The sequence below is a fragment of the Gopherus evgoodei genome, chromosome 7, assembly GCF_007399415.2.
Source record: "Gopherus evgoodei ecotype Sinaloan lineage chromosome 7, rGopEvg1_v1.p, whole genome shotgun sequence".
NCBI classification, from domain to species: Eukaryota; Metazoa; Chordata; order Testudines; family Testudinidae; genus Gopherus; species Gopherus evgoodei.
The window spans coordinates 41,730,423-41,749,988 of NC_044328.1; the positions used below are offsets into that span (position 1 = coordinate 41,730,423).

At 44.7% G+C, this 19,566-nt stretch overlaps 1 protein-coding gene across 4 annotated transcripts in view; it reads left to right on the forward strand.

Annotated features, from left to right (window-relative positions):
- Window positions 1-19,566, forward strand: part of SPOCK2 (SPARC (osteonectin), cwcv and kazal like domains proteoglycan 2) — a 60,705-nt gene that overhangs the window by 16,890 nt on the left and 24,249 nt on the right. For 2 of the 4 annotated variants that reach the window (XM_030569128.1, XM_030569130.1), the window contains exons 2-4: window positions 9,392-9,400; window positions 12,988-13,033; window positions 18,151-18,265. In XM_030569128.1, coding sequence (XP_030424988.1) covers window positions 9,392-9,400; window positions 12,988-13,033; window positions 18,151-18,265 — 170 coding nt within the window. The remainder of the gene's footprint in view (window positions 1-9,391; window positions 9,401-12,987; window positions 13,034-18,150; window positions 18,266-19,566) is intronic. The other 2 variants (XM_030569129.1, XM_030569131.1) reach the window with 1 other exon arrangement.

Sequence of the window (19,566 nt, forward strand, 5' to 3'; positions counted from 1 at the left end):
TAATAACTAATTGATACCAATTGGTTGCCAAACTCTATTTTCCTTCTGACTAACCAGCAACAGAGCTGATTTCCAAGCTAACTGTTACAGTGTAGAGACAGTGAGTATTCAGTATAACTCAGCAGTATAACTTTCAGTCACCTTCTCTGCCAGCCTCCCTCTCTCCATCTGGAAGCACAGCTGCAAAGATGTATGGGGTGTGTGCACATTCTGCTGCAGCTAGGTGGCAAAATCCATTACTTACTGTAATGCTAAGCACCACTGAAGACTTTTGAGTACCCCAAGACTCCCATACAGTCAGACCAAGCGTTGGACTTTATAGGCTCTTCATCTGTGTAAATTACATAATTATTTGTGTAATATTTCTCCTCGCATTTCTGAGTTTCTTAGAGTGTCCAACAAGTAACTGACAATTGAGAGCAACAACCGGGCAGTTCCCCCCTTGCAAAGGTGAGAGGGAAGGGAGCTGAGCAAACTCCAGGGCTTTCTGCTTTGTAGCTACCCTTCTTTGTCTCCCCTGCGGTGTTTTATTTTCTTCAATCTCGTGGATGCCAGCAATAGTGGGGACAGCAGATTTGAATGTTGAAATGTTTGTTTCGAGTTGATAACCTGAGATATGAGTACATCAAAGGCATGTCTCTCCTTGTGACTGACCAGCAGTCTATCAACACAGAGCTATTCTTTACTAGCACAATGCAGCATCTGATTTCTCTGCAGTCCTAGTCAGCACCACAATAAACAAATCTTTGATTTAATCTTAAGTATAAATGTTGCAGTCTAGATCTAGACTGTTTATCCTGACAGGATAGGTTGAGGTTCCTGCTCTTCTGCATAGTTGCTTTTCACCTCCTTAGAACTGCACATAAAAAAGGGATTTTTTTAGAAAAGCCCAACCTTCCTTTTAAAAAGAATAATGGTGGTCTAACCTGTTCTTAGACTCCCTCTAGACTGGATGGGGTTTTGTTATTCCCTTTTCACCCCCCTCCTCCAGTCTCCTGATATCAGAAGAGAAACAGCTAAAACCATAAGCACTTGTGCATTGCTGCTGATGCAGTCTGCCTGGCATGTTTCCACCTCAGTGGAGGCTGCGTTTAAGTGGTGGGTAAAGTGATCTCTTTGCATGGAGTCTGTGAAGCACTTTAAGGTCCTTTGGGATGAAAGGTGCTGTAGAAATGTCAAGTGTTGTACGTGAGAGCTTGGTACCGACGGTGTGTTTCTCTGTGATCTACACTGGCACAACATTGGCTTGCAAGCTGAAATGGGGGAAAAGGTTGAACTGCCAGCAACATACCAATCTTGGGAATTTTGAAAGCAAGGAAGCCTGTAGCAGCAGGTACTATGTGCGAGTTCTGGCAGTCCTGGGATTGCCTGCCTCCCCCACTCCCCTGAGGATGTTATATAACCAGAGGCTACTAGTGCTCCAGGGAGGCCAATAATGTTGCATTGTGTCCTTGTCTGTCTATGTTAGGCTACGTCAAGGGGTAATCGTCCTGGATGAGGGGCTGCAATGTTAGTGAGAAGAAGAGCAGAAATACAGTAGCAGGAGTGCCAGAATGTGTGAGCAGAGAGGGGCAAAGCCCCCTGCCCATTCCCCCCAGCTCCCAATACATTTGGTAAAAATTTGTCCCTCATCTGGTAGTGCTGCTGCTGCTGCTGCAGCCTCAGAGGCAGTGTGGTGCCAAGCCAGTGGGTCTTCTCCCCATGTCCATAGAGAATGGCAGCAGCAGAGGAGCTGGGGCTGCAATTACTGCTGGCTGGCAGGGGTGGTGCTTCCTCTCCTGGGCTCTACACATGCTGCCTGCAGGGGAGGAGAGTGCTGAGAAGCTGGCTCTGTATGAGTGGGGAATACCAAGGAAGTGGCTCTGAGGGTGCTGGTTCTGGGGAGAGATGGTGGTAGCCTGACAACAGCATTGCCACTCTTAGGCCTTTTAAAATGCACAGGCTATGCAGGCCCCACTCAGGTGCCCAAAGTCCACCACCACTTCCTAGTAACTCATGGGCAAGGCAGGCTCAGTCCCAGGCATCTGGCCGGAGTGAAGGGCCCATCCTGGCCACCAGGGGGCGCTAACACTGAGTGGGTAATTGGCACAGAAAAGCAGCAACCCCACGCAGCAATTCAACTTCATGGCAGATCTGGTAAGGCCCACCCTGTCCCTGTTCTTTGTTGGCTGCAGAATTGCTGTTTAGTTAGATTTAGTTTAGGTGCACCCCACTCTGCCCTGGTCCTTTGAAGCCCCAAGCAGTGCCTCGACAGTCAGAGCCACTGAAAAGGGTGTGGATAAAGCAGAAGAGGGCTGGGAAACCAACGTACTTGTTCACACCTAGACCAATCAATATGGACGAGCAAGCCAGTCTCCTTTGCGTCTACAGATATCGCTGTCTGAGTAATTGCTAAATTACCGTCTGAGTAATTGCTAAAAAAAATCTTTTCAGGATTAAAAATGAGGTTCTAAGGAGCCTCTTTTCTGTGTGTCTCTTCTCTAACTGTCATTCTTCGCTGTTCTTGGAAGCTGCTGCTAAGTGTCTTATGAAATGCAAAGAATCCCAAGAAGATGGCATATACTTAATTTAAAAAGGTAATAATGGAAACTGCAATTTGATCTGAAGAGGCATGTGTGGCAGAACCCATTGTGATTTCCATTACACCAAGTCAAGGAATATCTAGCAGACTGGGGACTGGAAAGAAGCCCCGAGTCACTCTCTGTAGGCAGGAAGGGAAGGGTTAGAAAAGGGTCCTCCTAGGGGTGGGATGGAGGAGAGCTATTTTAGGTGGGAACCCACAAGTCAAGATGGATTGTTACTTTTTCCAAAGTCTAAACCAAAACTGCACTTCTCTCAACAAGGCCCAGCAGATAGGAGTGTGTTAAATGAAGCCAGATGAGTGTTGCCTGGGCCTTGTTCCAGAAAAGGACAGGAGCAGCTGACAGGAAAAAGGACTCATGGCCCAGCAAGCTGCTTCTTTTAAACATTTGATAGTTTTGATTTTCATCCTTTATTTCCATCATGGGAATAGCATGAAATTGGAGGGTGATAATAACCCCCAGACCCCTGTCCCTTCCCTGTGCTGTAACCAGCATAGCTCTGTTGAACAGACATGCTGGTGAAAGGTGCTGGAGACTGAAATCTTCTGTTCCTCCATGGAACAGGGAGAGCAGCAGAGCAAGCTTCCACATGCTGCCTTGCTAATGTGCCTCAACCATGAGTGGCAGGCACCACTGCATAGGGTGAGAGGATAGTTCAGTTTCCATCGCTGTGCTGAAGCTACCACTTTAAGACATGGAGGACTGTGAATCAGAAACTGCACTGGAACCCATGGCCCTTTCACAAAGGACATGTAGTCTGGCAGCTGGTCACTACTGACTTGGACTGGATTTGAACCAGTGACTAGGTGGTGAAAGACCATTATTGATCCTGGCTCCCTGCTGTGGTGGCACCATGTCTGGTTGTTAAGAGGACTCTACTTGGTGTATAATAAATGCATGTTTTGGCACTGAAGTGGCAGAACTTTTAAGACCATTTGAAAGGAAAGGCAGGAATCTCCTTAGGAAATGCAGTCATGCTATTTAGAATCCATCACCGCACAAGATGGCTTGTGGTCTAATAAATGACACAGAGCTCTGAACTACTGAATGCACTTTACCACTGGCACTAGACAGGTTAGCTGCCGGGAGAAGTAGCGGGGATAGAGCTGATCTTGGATCAATAATACGAAATGAAATGGATGCAAGCAAATAGCTGCTTCATTGTGATACTGCAGCAATGGCTCACTCTGTCACCTGGTCTGCATACTATGGTACCTCCCTTGGGAGCATATAGGCTGTTGCAATTAATTACATCTATTGGTATCTGCTGGAAAACATTCCCCCTTTTTGCTGCCCATCCTGCATTCTTCTGAGCTAGGAAAAGTGGCTCCAAACTCCCCTTCCAAAGTCTGTCCAGTGTCCCTAGCCTCCGTTTGTCAGAGGATGGAGATGGATGGCAGGAGAGAGATCACTTGATCATTACCTGTTAGGTTCACTCCCTCTGGAGCACCTGGCATTGGCCACTGTCGGTAGACAGGATACTGGGCTAGATGGACCTTTGATCTGACCCAGTATGGCCGTTCTTATAATCTCTTCCCATTCTGTCCCAGTTCTGTGCCTCTTCAGGAGGTGCCTAGCTGGACAGCTCCTCAGTGATACTGGACAGTGTAGGCATTAGTCAGCCATTCTGTGCTGAGAGAGTGTAGGGGTTGTCTAAAAAAAGCCTGCTGCACTCTTAAGAAAAGGGATCCCCCAACAGTGTCTGCTGTGGCCATTAGCTTCCACCCTCAAGAAACTCAAGGTCAGAGCTTCTTGTCTGAGCTCACTCTCTGACATCCCTGTAAAGGAAAATTCAAGTAGAGGAAGCTAATGGCTACTTGCTCCACGTTCTAAAAGGTCAGCAGGCTCTTTTAGTTCATCAGTTATCCCAAGTTGGATGTGTGACTGTTGTTTCTACTCTGACCAGTATCACCAAGAAAATACCCAGCAAAACAGCTACTGAAGGGATATCCCTCCACCTGCCCTTGTGGAGTGAGGATAAATACTGGGGCAGTGAGGGATAATGAGTGGATTTCTCTCTCTTTCCATCTTTCTATGTCTAACACATGTAGATAATTGGCCTGTGCCCCTACAAAGTCTGTCTGCCTCTGGAAGCTAGTGTACATAAATGGCAGCTGTGATGTGCCAAATGCACACAGCTGGATGTGATGTCATTGCTGATACAGCTACAACAATGTCTGTGTTGCCCTGGGCATGACTTAGGATGTGATAGATCCACTGGCAAGAGAGAGCCCATACCCACTGAGGGAATATCTGATTCTGTTTATTTCTCTCCTCTCTTCTGGTCTTCTCCCATTCACCATTTATCTTCTCTACTTTTCTGTTTTTATTTCCTCTCTTCTCCTCTAGCTCTTATTGTGATGAAGTATTTTGCTCCCCACTCTCTGAAATGGGACATTGTTTTCTCAAACTTTTTGTTTACAGTAGGGGAGCATTAGAAACATTTGATGTTTTGCAATGTACTAACAAATCAAGGGGCTTTATTTAAAATTTTGCCTTGTGTAGAAATATATATATTTTCTAACTCTTCTGAGGTCCTGAATGTGAGGCTTCCATATTGGAGGAGGCAGCGAGCATTCCCAGCATCCTCTCCATGCCTTTGTTCTGGTGCCAAACTTTGCTCCTGTAGCACAAGATGAGGCAGTCTCTCTTCTGTGCTTTCAGCTCCTAAGGGAGCTGCTGTCTCTAGTCAACACTGTCAACAATCCCCCCTCCCCCCCACACACATTCCCAACCATAGAATATAACACAAACAAAAGTGCTGGCTCACAGGTTTTATTTAAATAATTTTGTACAATCTGAAAATAAACCTCCACAAGAACTAGGCAGGGACTGATTAAATCCCCTGCAGCCATGAGCTTAGTGATGGCATTGGAAAGAGACTTGGTTTTGGGGACTTTCCAACGTATAGCATCTTCCATGCAGAATGCTTCCGAAAGCTCTCTGCAGAGTTAAATAACAAAGCTGCAGAGAGGCGTAATTGCCAATAGCAAAGGGAGAGAGATTCTGAGGTGGGGAGAGAGACATTAGATGCAGGATTTCACATCCAGATGAAGGAGAGTCAAGGGCAGGTGGAAATGCAGGAGGCCATGCTCAACAGCTGGAGCTGAAGAGGAGAAAACACTGGCACCAACACTGTCTGGATTGTATGGAGGCACAGAGAGTAGGTGGAGGCTATACTGCGGGGGAGAGAGGAGAGGAAAGTGGTCAAGAGCCCAGATTCTTCTTTTGTGTGTTGGAATAAATTGGGACCAACTCCACTGAAATCCACGTGTGAAATTACACCTGTGTAAAATGGGTTTAAGTGCAGGGAGCTGTGAGATGCACTGGACACGTCTGTGTTTGTTGTTTAATGTTCACAGGGAAAAGTTCTTGTCCCCCGACAGTGCCAGCCTAGGGATACCTCTCCCTTTTCAGGCACTAGAGAGTGACCATTCCTTCCCCATCCCATCCAGCTGACAGTGAGTTCTCCCTTCCCTTTCTCCAGCTCACCCCATCTAGCTGGGTGAGGACTCTTTTCCCTTCTCTGCTATTAAATCATGAGTGTTCCATTTTCTCTTTCTGACAATTTACTAATAAGCCTGGTACAGAACAATTACCAGAAGATGTGCGTGGGGTGTTAATGAACCACCATTGATTAGTTTATTACGCATGCATACAGACTACTGGCCCATCAAGGCCTATCCCCTTTCTCTGGCAGAAGCCAATGCCTGATGCTTCAGAGGATGGTGATGCTCCCTCCCCCAATATAGGAAAGTGTTTCTTTGTGTCAGGCTGCATGTAGCAGTTGGATTCTTTCTGGGCCTGTGCCCTGGTTATCTTACATCTGTGGTGTCTTCCCACGGTTGGTGGAGATACAAAGGGTGCTTTGAGATGGCTTATCCTATATCTCCCCCATGATAACATGCTGCACTGTCACAGCAGCCACAAAGCTGGCCTCTGCAGCATGTCACCCTGGCAGCACTGCAGCCCTTGCTGTGCTGCAGATGGCACTCAGCCTGCCCTTGACTGCATCCTTTTGCCTTCCTGTGCCAGTGCAGGGCACTGATCAATACTGACTCAGAGACACACTAGCTTTCCAAAAAGGCTCCTGCTGATTCAGCCTTTCCTAGACCCATTTCCAGTCCCACCTCAGCGAGTGACCCTGAGAGGGTAGCTGGCTCCACAGTGCAGCATGCCACCAACTTCTCAAAGAAGTCCATTTGCTAGCTTGGCAGAGCTCCTGCAGGGTGTCTGATGATGTGCCATTTCCTTTGGTGAGAGGGGCACTGTTTGTTGTGCTTTGTGTGCTTGGTGGATTGGGGTCATTGAATATGCTCGCAGTGGGAGTGGAAAGGATTGGAAGTCCTGAGTGTGTTCAGTAGAAAAGACATTGGTTTTGTCCTGCCTCTGCTCTGTATTGCCATCTCCACAAAGAGCGCCGTTGGCAGATGAGACACACAATGCCTTTGAGCCTATCGCAGCATGGCTGCATCAATCCAACTCTCTTAGTCCAAGGCTCCAGCTGTGCGGAAACCTGCCAGCATCAGGAGGAGGAGGAGGAAGTGGTTTGAAGCTTGGCAAGGAAGATAAAAAACACTAGGAAAGGAAGAAGAAGAGTCATTGAAGAGTTACTTGCAGGCTTGGAAGAGAGTCCCTTAAGCAGGAAAATGGAGAGATGGATGGTTATTTTAAAGACTGAACAAAGGGGCAGGTTTCCTTTTAGGAGGTGTCCTATAATCATATGCCTGCTGCTATTCTCACTAGACAGATATAATGCTATTTAAAAGCCTTACTGGATTTGGGACCCAGCCTGAGACCCCTCTGCCCATGCTGATTTCCCTTAAAGGGTCTTTTTTTGTTTGCTCCTTTTTGAACCTTTCAGAAAATAAAGTTCTGTTATCCAGAAAGGTTGGGGTTCTGTACTGAGAAACTGTGTATTGTCTGAGCTATCAGAACAAACAGCCTGGGTCTTTTTAGCAAGACAAGGAAAAGGAAACTGGGACAGATAATGTCTGCATCTCTGTGCATGTGTGTGCATGTTCAATTATAGCAACGCGTGTGTGTGAATGTGCATGTGTGTGTGTGTATTAGAGACACAGAGGTCACTCTAGTAGTCTCATTTAAATTATTGAGAGAGAAAATGAAGCCAGTGTGAAGATGCAAATATTTTACGAGCAGAATGGCTGGAGGGAACAAAGATTAAAACAAAAAACAGTTTTGAAGGTATGTAGTGCAGGTATTTGATGGCCTTGCACCACATGGAGTTGACTCGTGTAGCTCCTGAATTTGATACTGGGTTTTGCCAGGTCTGACCACAATATATTAGTCTCTGCAAGTGACCAAGGGGCGGAGGAAATAGCAGGGCTGACTCTACTAGACAGCTAGTCATTTAAAGGAGCACCAAGTATGAGGCAGTGAAACACTTGGAGACTGTGTGGGTGACTGTGGGTTGGCAGGAATAGACATTTGCCAGTTTGCCTGGCAAAAGCCCTGGATCTGGGCTTTGAAGCAGTAATGAGAAACCTTGGGTGACAGCATGCTCCTGACAGCTGCAATATTCTTAAAGGACCCAACTGTATCATACAACACCAGGGCAGCTCAGGAAGTCCCTATGTGATGTCCCTGTATGGTGGGTTCATGGTTCATTAGGGATGTGCGTGTCCCAGAGATGGGATGAGCTAAAGACCTATACCTAATCTCTCCCTTACCAATTGTTGGCAGATAGTTGCATATAGAAAATATGTTGTTACCAATCTGTGACCTTCAAAGGCTGGAGTTGCATAGGACCCCATGTCTTATCACAGCCTCGTTTTCCTCAGCCCTGTCCAAGCACATTAGCAAGAGCTTCTCTAGCATCAGCCCCTTGCTTGGAGGCTCTACAAGAGGGTGGCATCCCCCAAGTCCATTTTGTAGAAATACAGGACTTCGCTTGGCTTTCTTCCCATTTGGGATAAATGTGAAGCCTGCATAGGAGCCAGCTCTTCTCCTGAGCTAAGTTGCAGCTGCTGCTATCAGCCCCCAGGGCTCTTGGATGTGTCAGAATGGAAGATTAACATTGGAGCTGTGGTTGGTGCGCTAAAGAGAACAGCTGGGACCAAAGGTACAGGGACATCCATTTTACCAAGAGCCAAATAACATCCTGTGACAGTACTTATTTGGCTTAATCAGTAAAGAATTCTCTTGCAATAGAATATTGGTCACTGCCAAGCCTCCTAATGATACCGACCTCCTCCCCTATGTACTAAAATGTCCCTCCCTGGGTGTATGAGAAGGTAGCTGTCGTAACAGGAGAGCAGTCAGGATTTCATTGCCTGCAAATAGGCCATATTTTTTTTTTGTTTAACATTATTTTATTGCAGAGAGACTGCAAAACAATAGAAAGGTACTTTGTATTACTGTGAACTCTGCTGTATGAAACATTACATCCTTCTGCTGAAACATCATTGTTTCTGTCCCAGGACTAACCAAGAAGTGTTGGGAGCAGTGCTGCAGCTTGCACAAAGCCTGGATTATGAGCCTTTGCCTTAATTTTTGTTCCTTGCAATCAAATTCCATTGTTGCCAGTGTGACAGAAGTACGATTTAATAAATGCAAATTAGGACAGCAAGAAAAGATGCATTGGGGGAGTCTTTATAAAAACACATCACTTGGAGGAAATGAAATATGACATTTCAGGGAATTTAAACAAAGAAATACTGTCTGTGTGAACACAAACCCAGTCCTTTCTTGCAGCCTGAGCTCTGGCAGTGTCAGTATATTTCATGTGTGTTCTCTTTTCTCTCCTTTTGTTTTTTCACCTACTCTTCTGCTGTGGGCTGAACTCCCAGGAGGTGGAGGTTAGTATCAATTTTTGAATCTGGTTTCATTTAATCTTTACAGGGCATCTGTGTCATGTTCCCTGTGTTCTCCACCCCAGCTCCCTCCCTCTAGTTTTAGTTTATCAGGAGAATATTTTGAGTTGATTTGTACAGTCGCACGCTGCATGAAGTATGGCCAGGATGAGTGTGTGTCTGCGGATATCTGTGGACCATTTTTGTGGCTCATGGATGGATGCGGATCCAAATTTTGTATCTGCACAAGGCTCTATGTATGTGGTTGCGTGCGTATATGTGAGTGTGTGCCTATACATAGGCACATATTCATATTGACCTCCAGGCAGAGGACCACTTAAGTAGGAATGAAATGATGCACGAGCCTGGTGCTGGGCCTCTGCGCACAGTGAATTTCATCTTGAGAAACTGTATATGTAATCATCACCACAGATAGAGGGCACCGCTGATGGAACTGAACCAGCGTCTTGTCTGAGAGGATTGTTGTTACATGTTAAGCATCGACAGTGCTTAGCACTGTATAAAAGTCTAGGAAGACTCTGTTCCTGCCTCAAAGAGTTAATAATCTAAATAAACCTAGACAGTTCAAGGAACAGCATTCTACACGGTAGTGAGCCCCTAGTACCAGAGGCTGAACTTCCGTACTGAAGGGGGCAGACAACTTCACTGTTGTTCAAAGGGTGTGGAGTGTGTGATCTGCTGTAAATAAACACAGGCCATCAGGGCACTTCAGAGAGTCTTACAAGAATGTTCGTTCATGGTTGGCAAAGAAAAGAGACCTGCAAGGAGAAACCCATTCCAGGGCTGACATTACAAATGAGATGCACACCCGTACTCTCTTCCAGGGCCTGGATTCATTTAGTGTTAAACCCTCCCTTCCCTCGCATTTTTGTTTGTATTCTCTGCATTTGATTCTTTGTAAATAACATATTACAGGCTGGGGTAATCAACTACTTTTTGTCAAGGTCCACATTTCTTCGTCAAGGTATAGTCAAGGTCCAGGCCCCAGGGAAAATAATACAAAAATAATAACAATGATAATAAATAAAAAGATTTTTGCAGTCTTTTCAAAAGCAGCTGGGGATCTGGATTTGGCCCATGGTCCACCTATTGACTACCCTGTTACAGGAGTACAGCTCCAGTGGTTGTGGTGGGGCTGTTAATTGTTGGTAACTTTCCAAATCTGGAGACTCTCAACAAACAAGGGAAGGGTTGAGAGATTTAACCTTTGCACAGCAGGGGGAGGAAGAGTGGTTAGAGCAGGGGACTGCAAGTCAGGATAAGGGGCACCACAAGGCAGGGGATAGAGAGGGGCAAAGCCTCTCCAGTCCTGACACATTAGGTAAAATGTTGTCCCCCAGCTGGTAGTACTGCTGAGGCCTCAGAGGTAGTGCGGTACTGAGTCAGCAGGTCTTTGCCCCCCTGCCCACGGAGATGGCAGTGGCATAGGAACTTGGGCTGCTACCACTGCCAGCAGTCAGGAATGGCACTGCCTCTCCGGCAGGGCCGGCTTTAGGAAGTGTGAGGCCCGAGTTGAATACCCGGCGGCGGTCCGGGTCTTCGGCGGCACTTTGATGGCAGGTCTTTCGCTCGCTCCAGGTCTTCCATGACACTGAAGGACATGCTGCCGAAGAGCCGGAGCGAGTGAAGGACCTGCCACCGGGTGAGTAAAAATTAAAGAGGCACCTAAGTTAGGCGCTCTTCTTTAGGGCGCGGAGCCCTCTTAGGCGCGGGGCCCGATTCGGGGGAATCGGCCTAAAGCAGTCCCTGCTCTCTCTGGCTCCCCATACACTGTCTGTGTGGGAGAGGGATACCAAGGAGCTGGCTCTAAGGGTGCTGGTCCAGGAAGGGTGGTGATGGCCTGGGCAACAGCGTTGCCACTGCCAGGTCTTTTTTTTACTGTGCAACCTATGCAGGCCCCACCAGGAGCCTGAACTCTGCGCAGACTTCCTAGTAATGCCTGAAGTGGTGCAAGGCAGGGCCATGCTAGCTCAGTCCCTGGTGTATGGCCAGAGTGAAGGGCAAGTCAGGCCACCAGAAGGCACTGGTGCTGATTAGGGGGTTGGCACAGAAAAGCATCCATCCTGCCCAGCAATTTAACTTTGAGGCTCTGGATCAAATCTGGTAAGGCTCATCCCCATCCTCCCTCTTGAGACCCCAGGCAATGCCCCTGGTCAGGACTCTTGGGGGTTCTATTCCTAGATCTTCTGACTTGCTGTGTGTCACTAGGCAAGTTACTTGATCTCTCTGCACCTCAGCTTCACCCCCCCCCAAACATGAACTTTAGACCCATTGGGTATGGTGGTATTCCTTTAATTTTCTTATTTTTATTGCACATCTGACTTTTATCCTTTATTCTCCACTTCCTCACTTTAATAGTAGTGTTGCTTTTCCCTGAAAATCTGTGGAAAGATTCTACTGCACATTTGCTTGGTGTGGACAAAGGCCACTGTCATGGTTGGGCTGGGGAGCGTGGAGAAGCAGTGAGGGACCTCAAGTGCTGAGCCTTCACAAATGATCAATCACTTTTCAGAATGAGGGAGTCAGAGACAAAGGACTTGTGTTTTTTCTTCCCAATAATTGTAATTTGTCCAGCACCTTAAGAAACAGGATAGGATCCAGCCAAGCAGCAAGCTGACATTCTAACAGCTCTGCCAGCATCTGAGATGCAGATAACTTTTCCTGCCACTTCCAAGCCATGACCCGATGGCCCTTTACAGTGCAATGATGCTGGGGCAGCAAGCAATGTATTACTATGAGTGTATGAAGGTCCCTGCACAAAGGAGGTTTGGGCAGTAAGTCCCTGACATTCTAAACTGTAGACTCCCCCTGTTGAATATGTTTGTGTAAATGCACCAGGTGAATTGGGAAAATGCAGATACTCTGCAGGTCTTCACAGATGCCTTGGAGACTGTTAACCTCAGTTTGAGGTTAGGACATCAGACTGCTTCTTCCTCCCATATGCTGGAGCAAGATTTGCACCTCTCTGCAGTGAGGCAAGGATTTATGTTCTTCAGTTTTCCTTTTTGTGGAGTTTGCCATTAAATGAACACACCAATGGCCAAGGCAAGTACAATCCTGGAATTAGATTTAGCAGCTGGACTTTATTGTGAGGGCACAAGCATGCACATCCTGCCATCCCTCTGCATTGCCCATCTGCGCAGTTCTATGAGCAGGCTGGATACTTGAATGTATGAAAATCTCACTCCTGAGCAGTGGATCTGCAGAGCTCTGTATGTGTGAGGCAAACAAGGTTTTGTATGTTACAGGTCAGTAATGTTAGCAGAGGTAGGTGTGTGCATGTGTATGAGAGAGACAGAGAACTAGGCCTTTCTGTTTCCAAGAGGACCAAATTCCCCTCACCAGCAACGCAGAACACAAAGAATAAACAAACACAATATGAATCTTTGCATTGTCTTTGAAACCATATGTGTGGCCCTCTGCTAGAGTCCCAGCCATGAAGAAGGCATCATTGTTACACCCCCGGGCCAGTGTTACCTCTAAGCATTGATCAGGCTCATTGTTCTGAGCATTTGGATTTTGATATTTTGCATGTTCTGTTGACTAAGCTGTTCTCTCTCTTCCTTCACTAGGATGACTATATCAAGAGCTGGGAAGATAATCAGCCAGTTGATGAAGGTAACTTTATTTCTTGGTTGTGCTCACTTTTTAAGGAGCTGCTGACTTTTCCTTGAAAGGTCCTTATAGAAAGTCCTGTGGCTCTGAACTGAAGCCCTTTCTGAGACATGTTCTGATTCTTGTGTGGAAACAGAACTTTTGTACCCCTCAGGAAACGCAGCAAGTGGAGCTGCCAATTCAGTGGGTGCGGCTCTTCCTTCTGAGCCCCAGCAGCCAGTGAAGGGACAATGGAGGTGCCCTCTGTTGGATGAGATTTAAACTGAGGTCTTAACCACTGTGGTCATTAAAGATCTCATTCCACTTTAGTAAAAGTCCATGTCCTGGCTAAATTCCAGCTTGAGTAAATTCCGCCTGCATTTTCCCTGCAGATTCAGCATGTTACAGTATTTTTCACTTGGATGCTGAAGGTTTGGGTAGGGATGCTGCGTGCTGCTGCAGTTGTGATCCAGCCCTGTGTTTACTATACTTCAGTGTGTAGAGTTAAATGATCTCCCTTGGCAACTTTTGTAAAGACACTATATAAATGCTAGGCATTGTTGTTTTGTTTTCATCTGCTCCTGTTGCTGATTCTCCAGTTGAAGTCAGGCTCTTTATTTTGACTCCACAATGAATTGCTCTGGAAACAGGTTAGGATTGTGAAGTCATTGACGATTCTTGTTTCAGGTTCAGGGAGAATGTACTTGAAGAAGCAATGATCCTATCTTTATGAAGCTATCACTAGTCATACAAATGAATGAAGAAACCCACTCAGGAAATATGACAAGTAGGCTAAATTGAATCAGAATAGGATGTATTTCAGGATTTGCTATGAGGCATCCACTGCCCTTTACTGAGTGTTGATCCACCTGTCCCCAGCCCCTCTGCACAGTTTTACTGCACTCCTAACAGGTACCTGAATGTTGTTCCCATTGGGGCATGATCCCTGTATTGGCTGCAGGATACTGGCCCATCCTGCTAGAGGTGTACTGTTGCCCCGTTGCTGTGCCTAATGCTGGATTTCCCTTCAGCCAGGGCTGGGTCTGCTGTGTGCTATTATGCAACACCATCTACACTCACTTGTGAAAGGCTGTGAAACACCAGGCATGTGTTGGTGTCAAGAGCAGTTTGATAGCAGCTCTAATAGCAACCAATGCTGCCTGCTGCAGCTGGTCATCTGTCCATGAGGAGGTTCTCTGGGCAGTAGGAGATTGTGTTCACGGAGGGTTGGACTACATCTGAGACCCAGCATGTGAAGCATTAAAAAATCTTATGCTTGTTTCTTTGCAGTGCTTGAATTGGCCCCCAAGTGCAGTTTTATCAAACTGGAGGAACAGAAGAAGCATGGCAGAAATTAGTTTTACCTAATTTATAGATTCATAGATTCCAAGGCCACTGCTGTGATCGTCTGGTCTCACTTCCTGTATAACACAGGCCACAGAACTTCCCCAAAACAACTCCTAGAGCAGATCTTTTAGAAAAACATAGATTGCTGATTTAAAAATCGCCAGTGATGGAGAATCCACCGTGACCCTTGGTAAATTTTTCCAATGGTTGATTGCCATCACTGTTAACAGTGTATACCTTATTTCCAGTCTGAATTTGTCGAGCTTCAACTTCCAGCCATTGGATGGTGTTACACATTTCTCTGCTAGATTGAAGAGCCCATGATCAAATATTTGTTCTCCATTTAGGTACTTATAGACTGTCATCAAGTAACCCCTTACCCTTCTCTTTTTGTTCAAATAAATAGAGCCCCTCAAGTCTGTCACTGTAAGACATGTATTCTAATCCGTTAATCATTCTCATGGCTCCTCTCTGAACCTTCTCCAATTTATCAACGTCCTTCTGGAATTGCGGGCACCAGAACTAGATATAATATTGCAACAGCACTAGCACAAGTGCCAAATACAGAGGTAAAATAACCTCTCCACTCCTATTCAGTTTGGATGTTTATGCATCCAAGGATCGCATTAGTGCCTTTTGCCACAGGGTCACACTGAGAGCCCATGTTGAGCTGATTATCCACCACAACCCCCAATCTTTTTCAGAGTCCCTGCTTCCCTAGTTAGAGTCCCCCATCCTGTAAGTATGGCCTACATTCTTTGTTCCTAGCTGTATACATTTACATTTAGCTGTATTAAAACACACATTATTTGCACCCCGCTTACCAAGAAATTCCAATCGCTCTGTCTGTTAACTGCCCTCTTCATTATTTACCACTCCCACAACTTTTGTGTCATCTGCAAACTTTATCAGTGATGATTTTATGTCCCAGGTCACTGATAAAAATGTAAAATAGCATAGGTCCAAGAACAGATCCTTGGGGGAACTGCACTAACCTCTCCCCCCAATGATGATTCCCTGTTTACAGTTATATTTTGATACCTGTCAGTCAGCTTTTAATCCATTCAGTGTGTGCCATGTTAATTTTATTTGATTAAAAAACTAAAATCAAAATGTTGTGCAGTGTCTAGTCAAATGCCTTACAGAAGTCCAAGTATATATCAACACTATTACCTTTATCAGACAAACTTGTAATCTAATAAAAAAAATCTAGTTAGTTTGATGGGATCTATTTTCCATAAACCCAAGTTAAGGGCATTAATTATATTACCCTTCTTTAATTCTTTACTAATTGTGTCCCATATCAGCCACTCCATTATCTTGCCCAGGAATGATGTCAGACTGACAGGCCTATAATTACACAGGTCATCCCATTTACCCTTTTTAAGTGTTGGCACAACGTTAGCTTTCTTCCAGTCTTTTGGAATTCCCCACTGTTACAAACCTTATTGAAAATCAACATTAATGGTCCAGTGAGCTGCTGAGCCAGCTCTTTTAAAACTCTTGAATGCAAGTTATCTGGACCTGCTGATTTAAAAATGTTTAAATTTAGTAGCTGCTATTTAACATTCTCCTAAGATGCTAGTGGAATAGAAAGAGAGTTATCATCATTTCTGTGTCATCTGTTTTTCCCCAAATGCAGAACAGTAATATTTATTGAATACTGCTGCCTATCTGCATTGTTATTGATAATACTACCATTTCCATCTAGTAATTGACCATTGTCCAAATTATTTTTGTTCCTAATATACTTCTTATTCTCCTTAACTCTGCTGGCCACAGATTTTGCCTTGTGACCTTTTGCTTTCCTTATCAGTTTTCTACAACTCCTAGCTTTTGATTTATATTTATTGATACCAAATTACCCTTTGTTATATATTATTTTTCAATTTTTGTAGCTGCCGTCTCTACCCCTCTAAACCAAGTTGGTTTTTGAACCAATATGGCCTTCTTCCTCAATAGTAGATTTTTCAGCATCTAGTAAAGCATCCTTAAACAATTCCCAATGATCATTCACATTATCTGATTAAATTATTTCCCCTGGCTGATTTGGTGCATAATCATTTTCAGCTTTGTAAAATTGGCCCCTTTAAAGCACAAAGTATATATAATACTAGTCTGGACATTATTCTGTTTGCACATTATAAATGTGATCAAGTCATGATCACTTGTATCTAAGCTACCATTAATTTTTAATTCTGTGATAAGGTCCTTTTTATCTGTGAAGACGAGATCTAATATAGAATTCCCCTGTGTTGGATGCAACACTTTTTGAGTTAGGAAATTGTCATCTGTAATATTTAAAAATACCAAGAATGTTTTAGTACTGTTAGCATGAGATCTCCAGCGTATGTCACTCAGTTGAAATCATGCAGAAATTTTTCCTACACATTATAGTTAGGTGCATAAGGAGCTGGTCATTCCGTCCCCGACTAGATTTGTTTGGTCTGTAACAGACATCAACGAGTTTGTGGCTTTGTGCTTAGTTAGCTTTTATTGTGTTATCCATCACGTCCTGATTTGGAAAGGACAGGCTCCTTCCTGGTCTTTAATCTGCCTGAGCATGGGGCTGCAGTGACTCAAGCTGAATCCCTCTGAGTGCTGCCCCAGCAAGAAAGCAGCTCATCAGTGACTAATGCTGTTCATGACAAGCTGACTTCTTGCTATTCTATAGATAGGACCCCAGTGAGCTGATATTTTTCGCAATTCAGAATGCGAGCAAATAAATACATGTCGTTTTGTTGACACTATCTCTCTATGCTGTTAGTTATACTTAGCACCTTCTAAATGTTAACTCACCCCAGGCACTGTACAAACACAGAACAAAAAGTAGGTCCCTGCCACAAAGAATTTACAATCCAAGTACAAGACAAGAATGAACAGATAGATGCAGACAGACAGACAGACAGTTGGAGGAATACAAGAAAACAATGAGACAGTATTGATCAGCATGATAGGCAGGGGTCTGAGAACAGCTGCCTAACTATTGTCAAAGCTTTTGTCGTCATAGCAAAGGAGAGTTTTAAAGATGGATTTGAAGGAGGACACGAAAGTAAATGTGAAATGACTCAACAAAGATCATTTGGAGAGTCTGCGGTAGAGCAAGGTTTAAAATTTGGACGTTCATGGCTCCCAATCCTATGCTGAGACCACTTGACTGCACTTTTCTTAAACTGCAGTACACGTTGTAGTCAGATAATACAGTGTTGCCGGAGCTACCCTTTGAAAAAGGAGTACAGGACAACCCTATGCTCTAGAACATTCTCTGTTCTGGGGAAACAAGCTTTTTACAGAAGCCCATAAAATCTGTTTAACACAAAATCCTGTATAGACTGGGTTGAAATTTTACAAATTTTGATTTTGCAGCAAAATGTTTCATTGAAGTGTCAGTGCATAAAACTGGACAAATTATTTTGCAAAAATTTCATTCTGCTTTTTGACCAGGCATAGAGCTGGTAGAAAAAAATCCAAATTCTGATTGGAAAAAAATGGCTAAACTTTTTGAGAAATGTTCATGGTGTTCCCATTTTTCACTGTCCTCTAGTCCTTTCCCAATAGTCAGCAACATATAACATCCAGATTCTAAGCCATGGCAAGTACCAGCTTTAAAATGGCTATTACAGATGTTCATCTCTTGTGTTGTGTGCCCTTCTAAAATGAATATTAAGACACAAGACCTACATTGAGGCAGTCCTCATTGAGACTCTCCTGCCTCATTTAGGGTGCATAGCAAACGTAGCGGAGCTGGTAAGTGTTTGGTATACTAGCTATTCACTTTCTTTTTCTGTCTTCAGCTTTGGACACAACCAAGGACCCCTGCCAGAAAGTGAAGTGTAGCCGGCACAAAGTTTGCATTGCCCAGGGCTACCAGAGGGCTATGTGTATTAGCCGCAAAAAGTTAGAGCACAGGTAAGAGAGGGTCTTGGGTTTGTGCAAGATTTCTGAAATGGGATTGTCCTTGTTACAATTTATTGCACTAAGAATACAGAGGCATTCCCCCTCCCTCCCCTCAGTCTCTCTTCCACGGATTCCAGAAATGTCCATTAGGACCGGTGACATGCTTGCGTACTGTGCCAATTCCTATGCTCTGGAAAAATAGTGACGTGAACAATCTCACTTGGCAAACAGTGCTATAAAGGGGTAAGGTCATAGTTAGGAGGTCATGCAGAGAGATGTACTCTAGTGATCATTTTTGGCAGGATCAGACGTGGACAGATGCTGCAAATGGTATTAGTCCATTAATTTAAAATCAGTTCTTGAATTCACTGCTCTTTATAATAATCTTCTTGACTCCTATGGGAGAACTTTTTCTTGTTTCCTAATTCTTACCAGTGGTTTTTTGTTTTTTTTTATTCTGCTGCACCAACACACACTGTTTTATTATTCTGAAGTTGACTGTAAATGCAGAGCAGCTGGGAATGTTTTTTGATCTGTTTTGTTTGTTTTATAAGAAAAACAGATCAAAGCTTTTAAAAGATAAATAACCCTAGCTCTATAACAAAGATACATTGCAAACAGACTGAGGAAAAGAGAAAGTGGTATGGCCCAGTTTACCAGTGTTTTTAACAGTGCTAGACGCCAGTAGGCCACATTATTGCTAAGCCAGGCATTAAATGGGAGTGATGGACAGGTGGTTGGATGCTGTTGCTATCCACATCGTCAGCTCTCAGTGGACACAGAAATCCAAGTCACATTCTTCTCATCTTTATTCCTGTGTGACAGGCAGACTCGGGGAGCCTGCACAATCTGACATTAGGAAAGACTTTCTTAATCAACAGAGGTGAAACTTGGCCTGGATTTTTCTATCCACTTGAGGCCAGGTAGATTCTTCCCTCAAGCTGCAGTACCGGGGACAGAGCAGGAATGCTTTAAGAGCACTGGGCTTTATTGGACAGGAAAGACTGAGCATAATTTTTGTTCTGAACCTCCTTATATCCCACACTTTAAAGTTTCTGGCTGAGTCTTTTACAACTGGCAGTGTATTCTGGGTATGGCTGTTCTTGTTGCAGTTTTGGGCCCTGAGCGGTAAAGACAGAACCCTCTCTAGGGATGGGAACATGGAGTAGCAGGGACAAAACAACGTCAGTTGGAGGGACCTTGGCAGGCCATTAGGGTGTGGGAACATAGGAGAACCAGCCCACCCCCTTTCTAGGAGGATGGAACTTGGAGGTAACTTGCTCTGAACCCCTCCTGTTTTCCTCAATGCCATG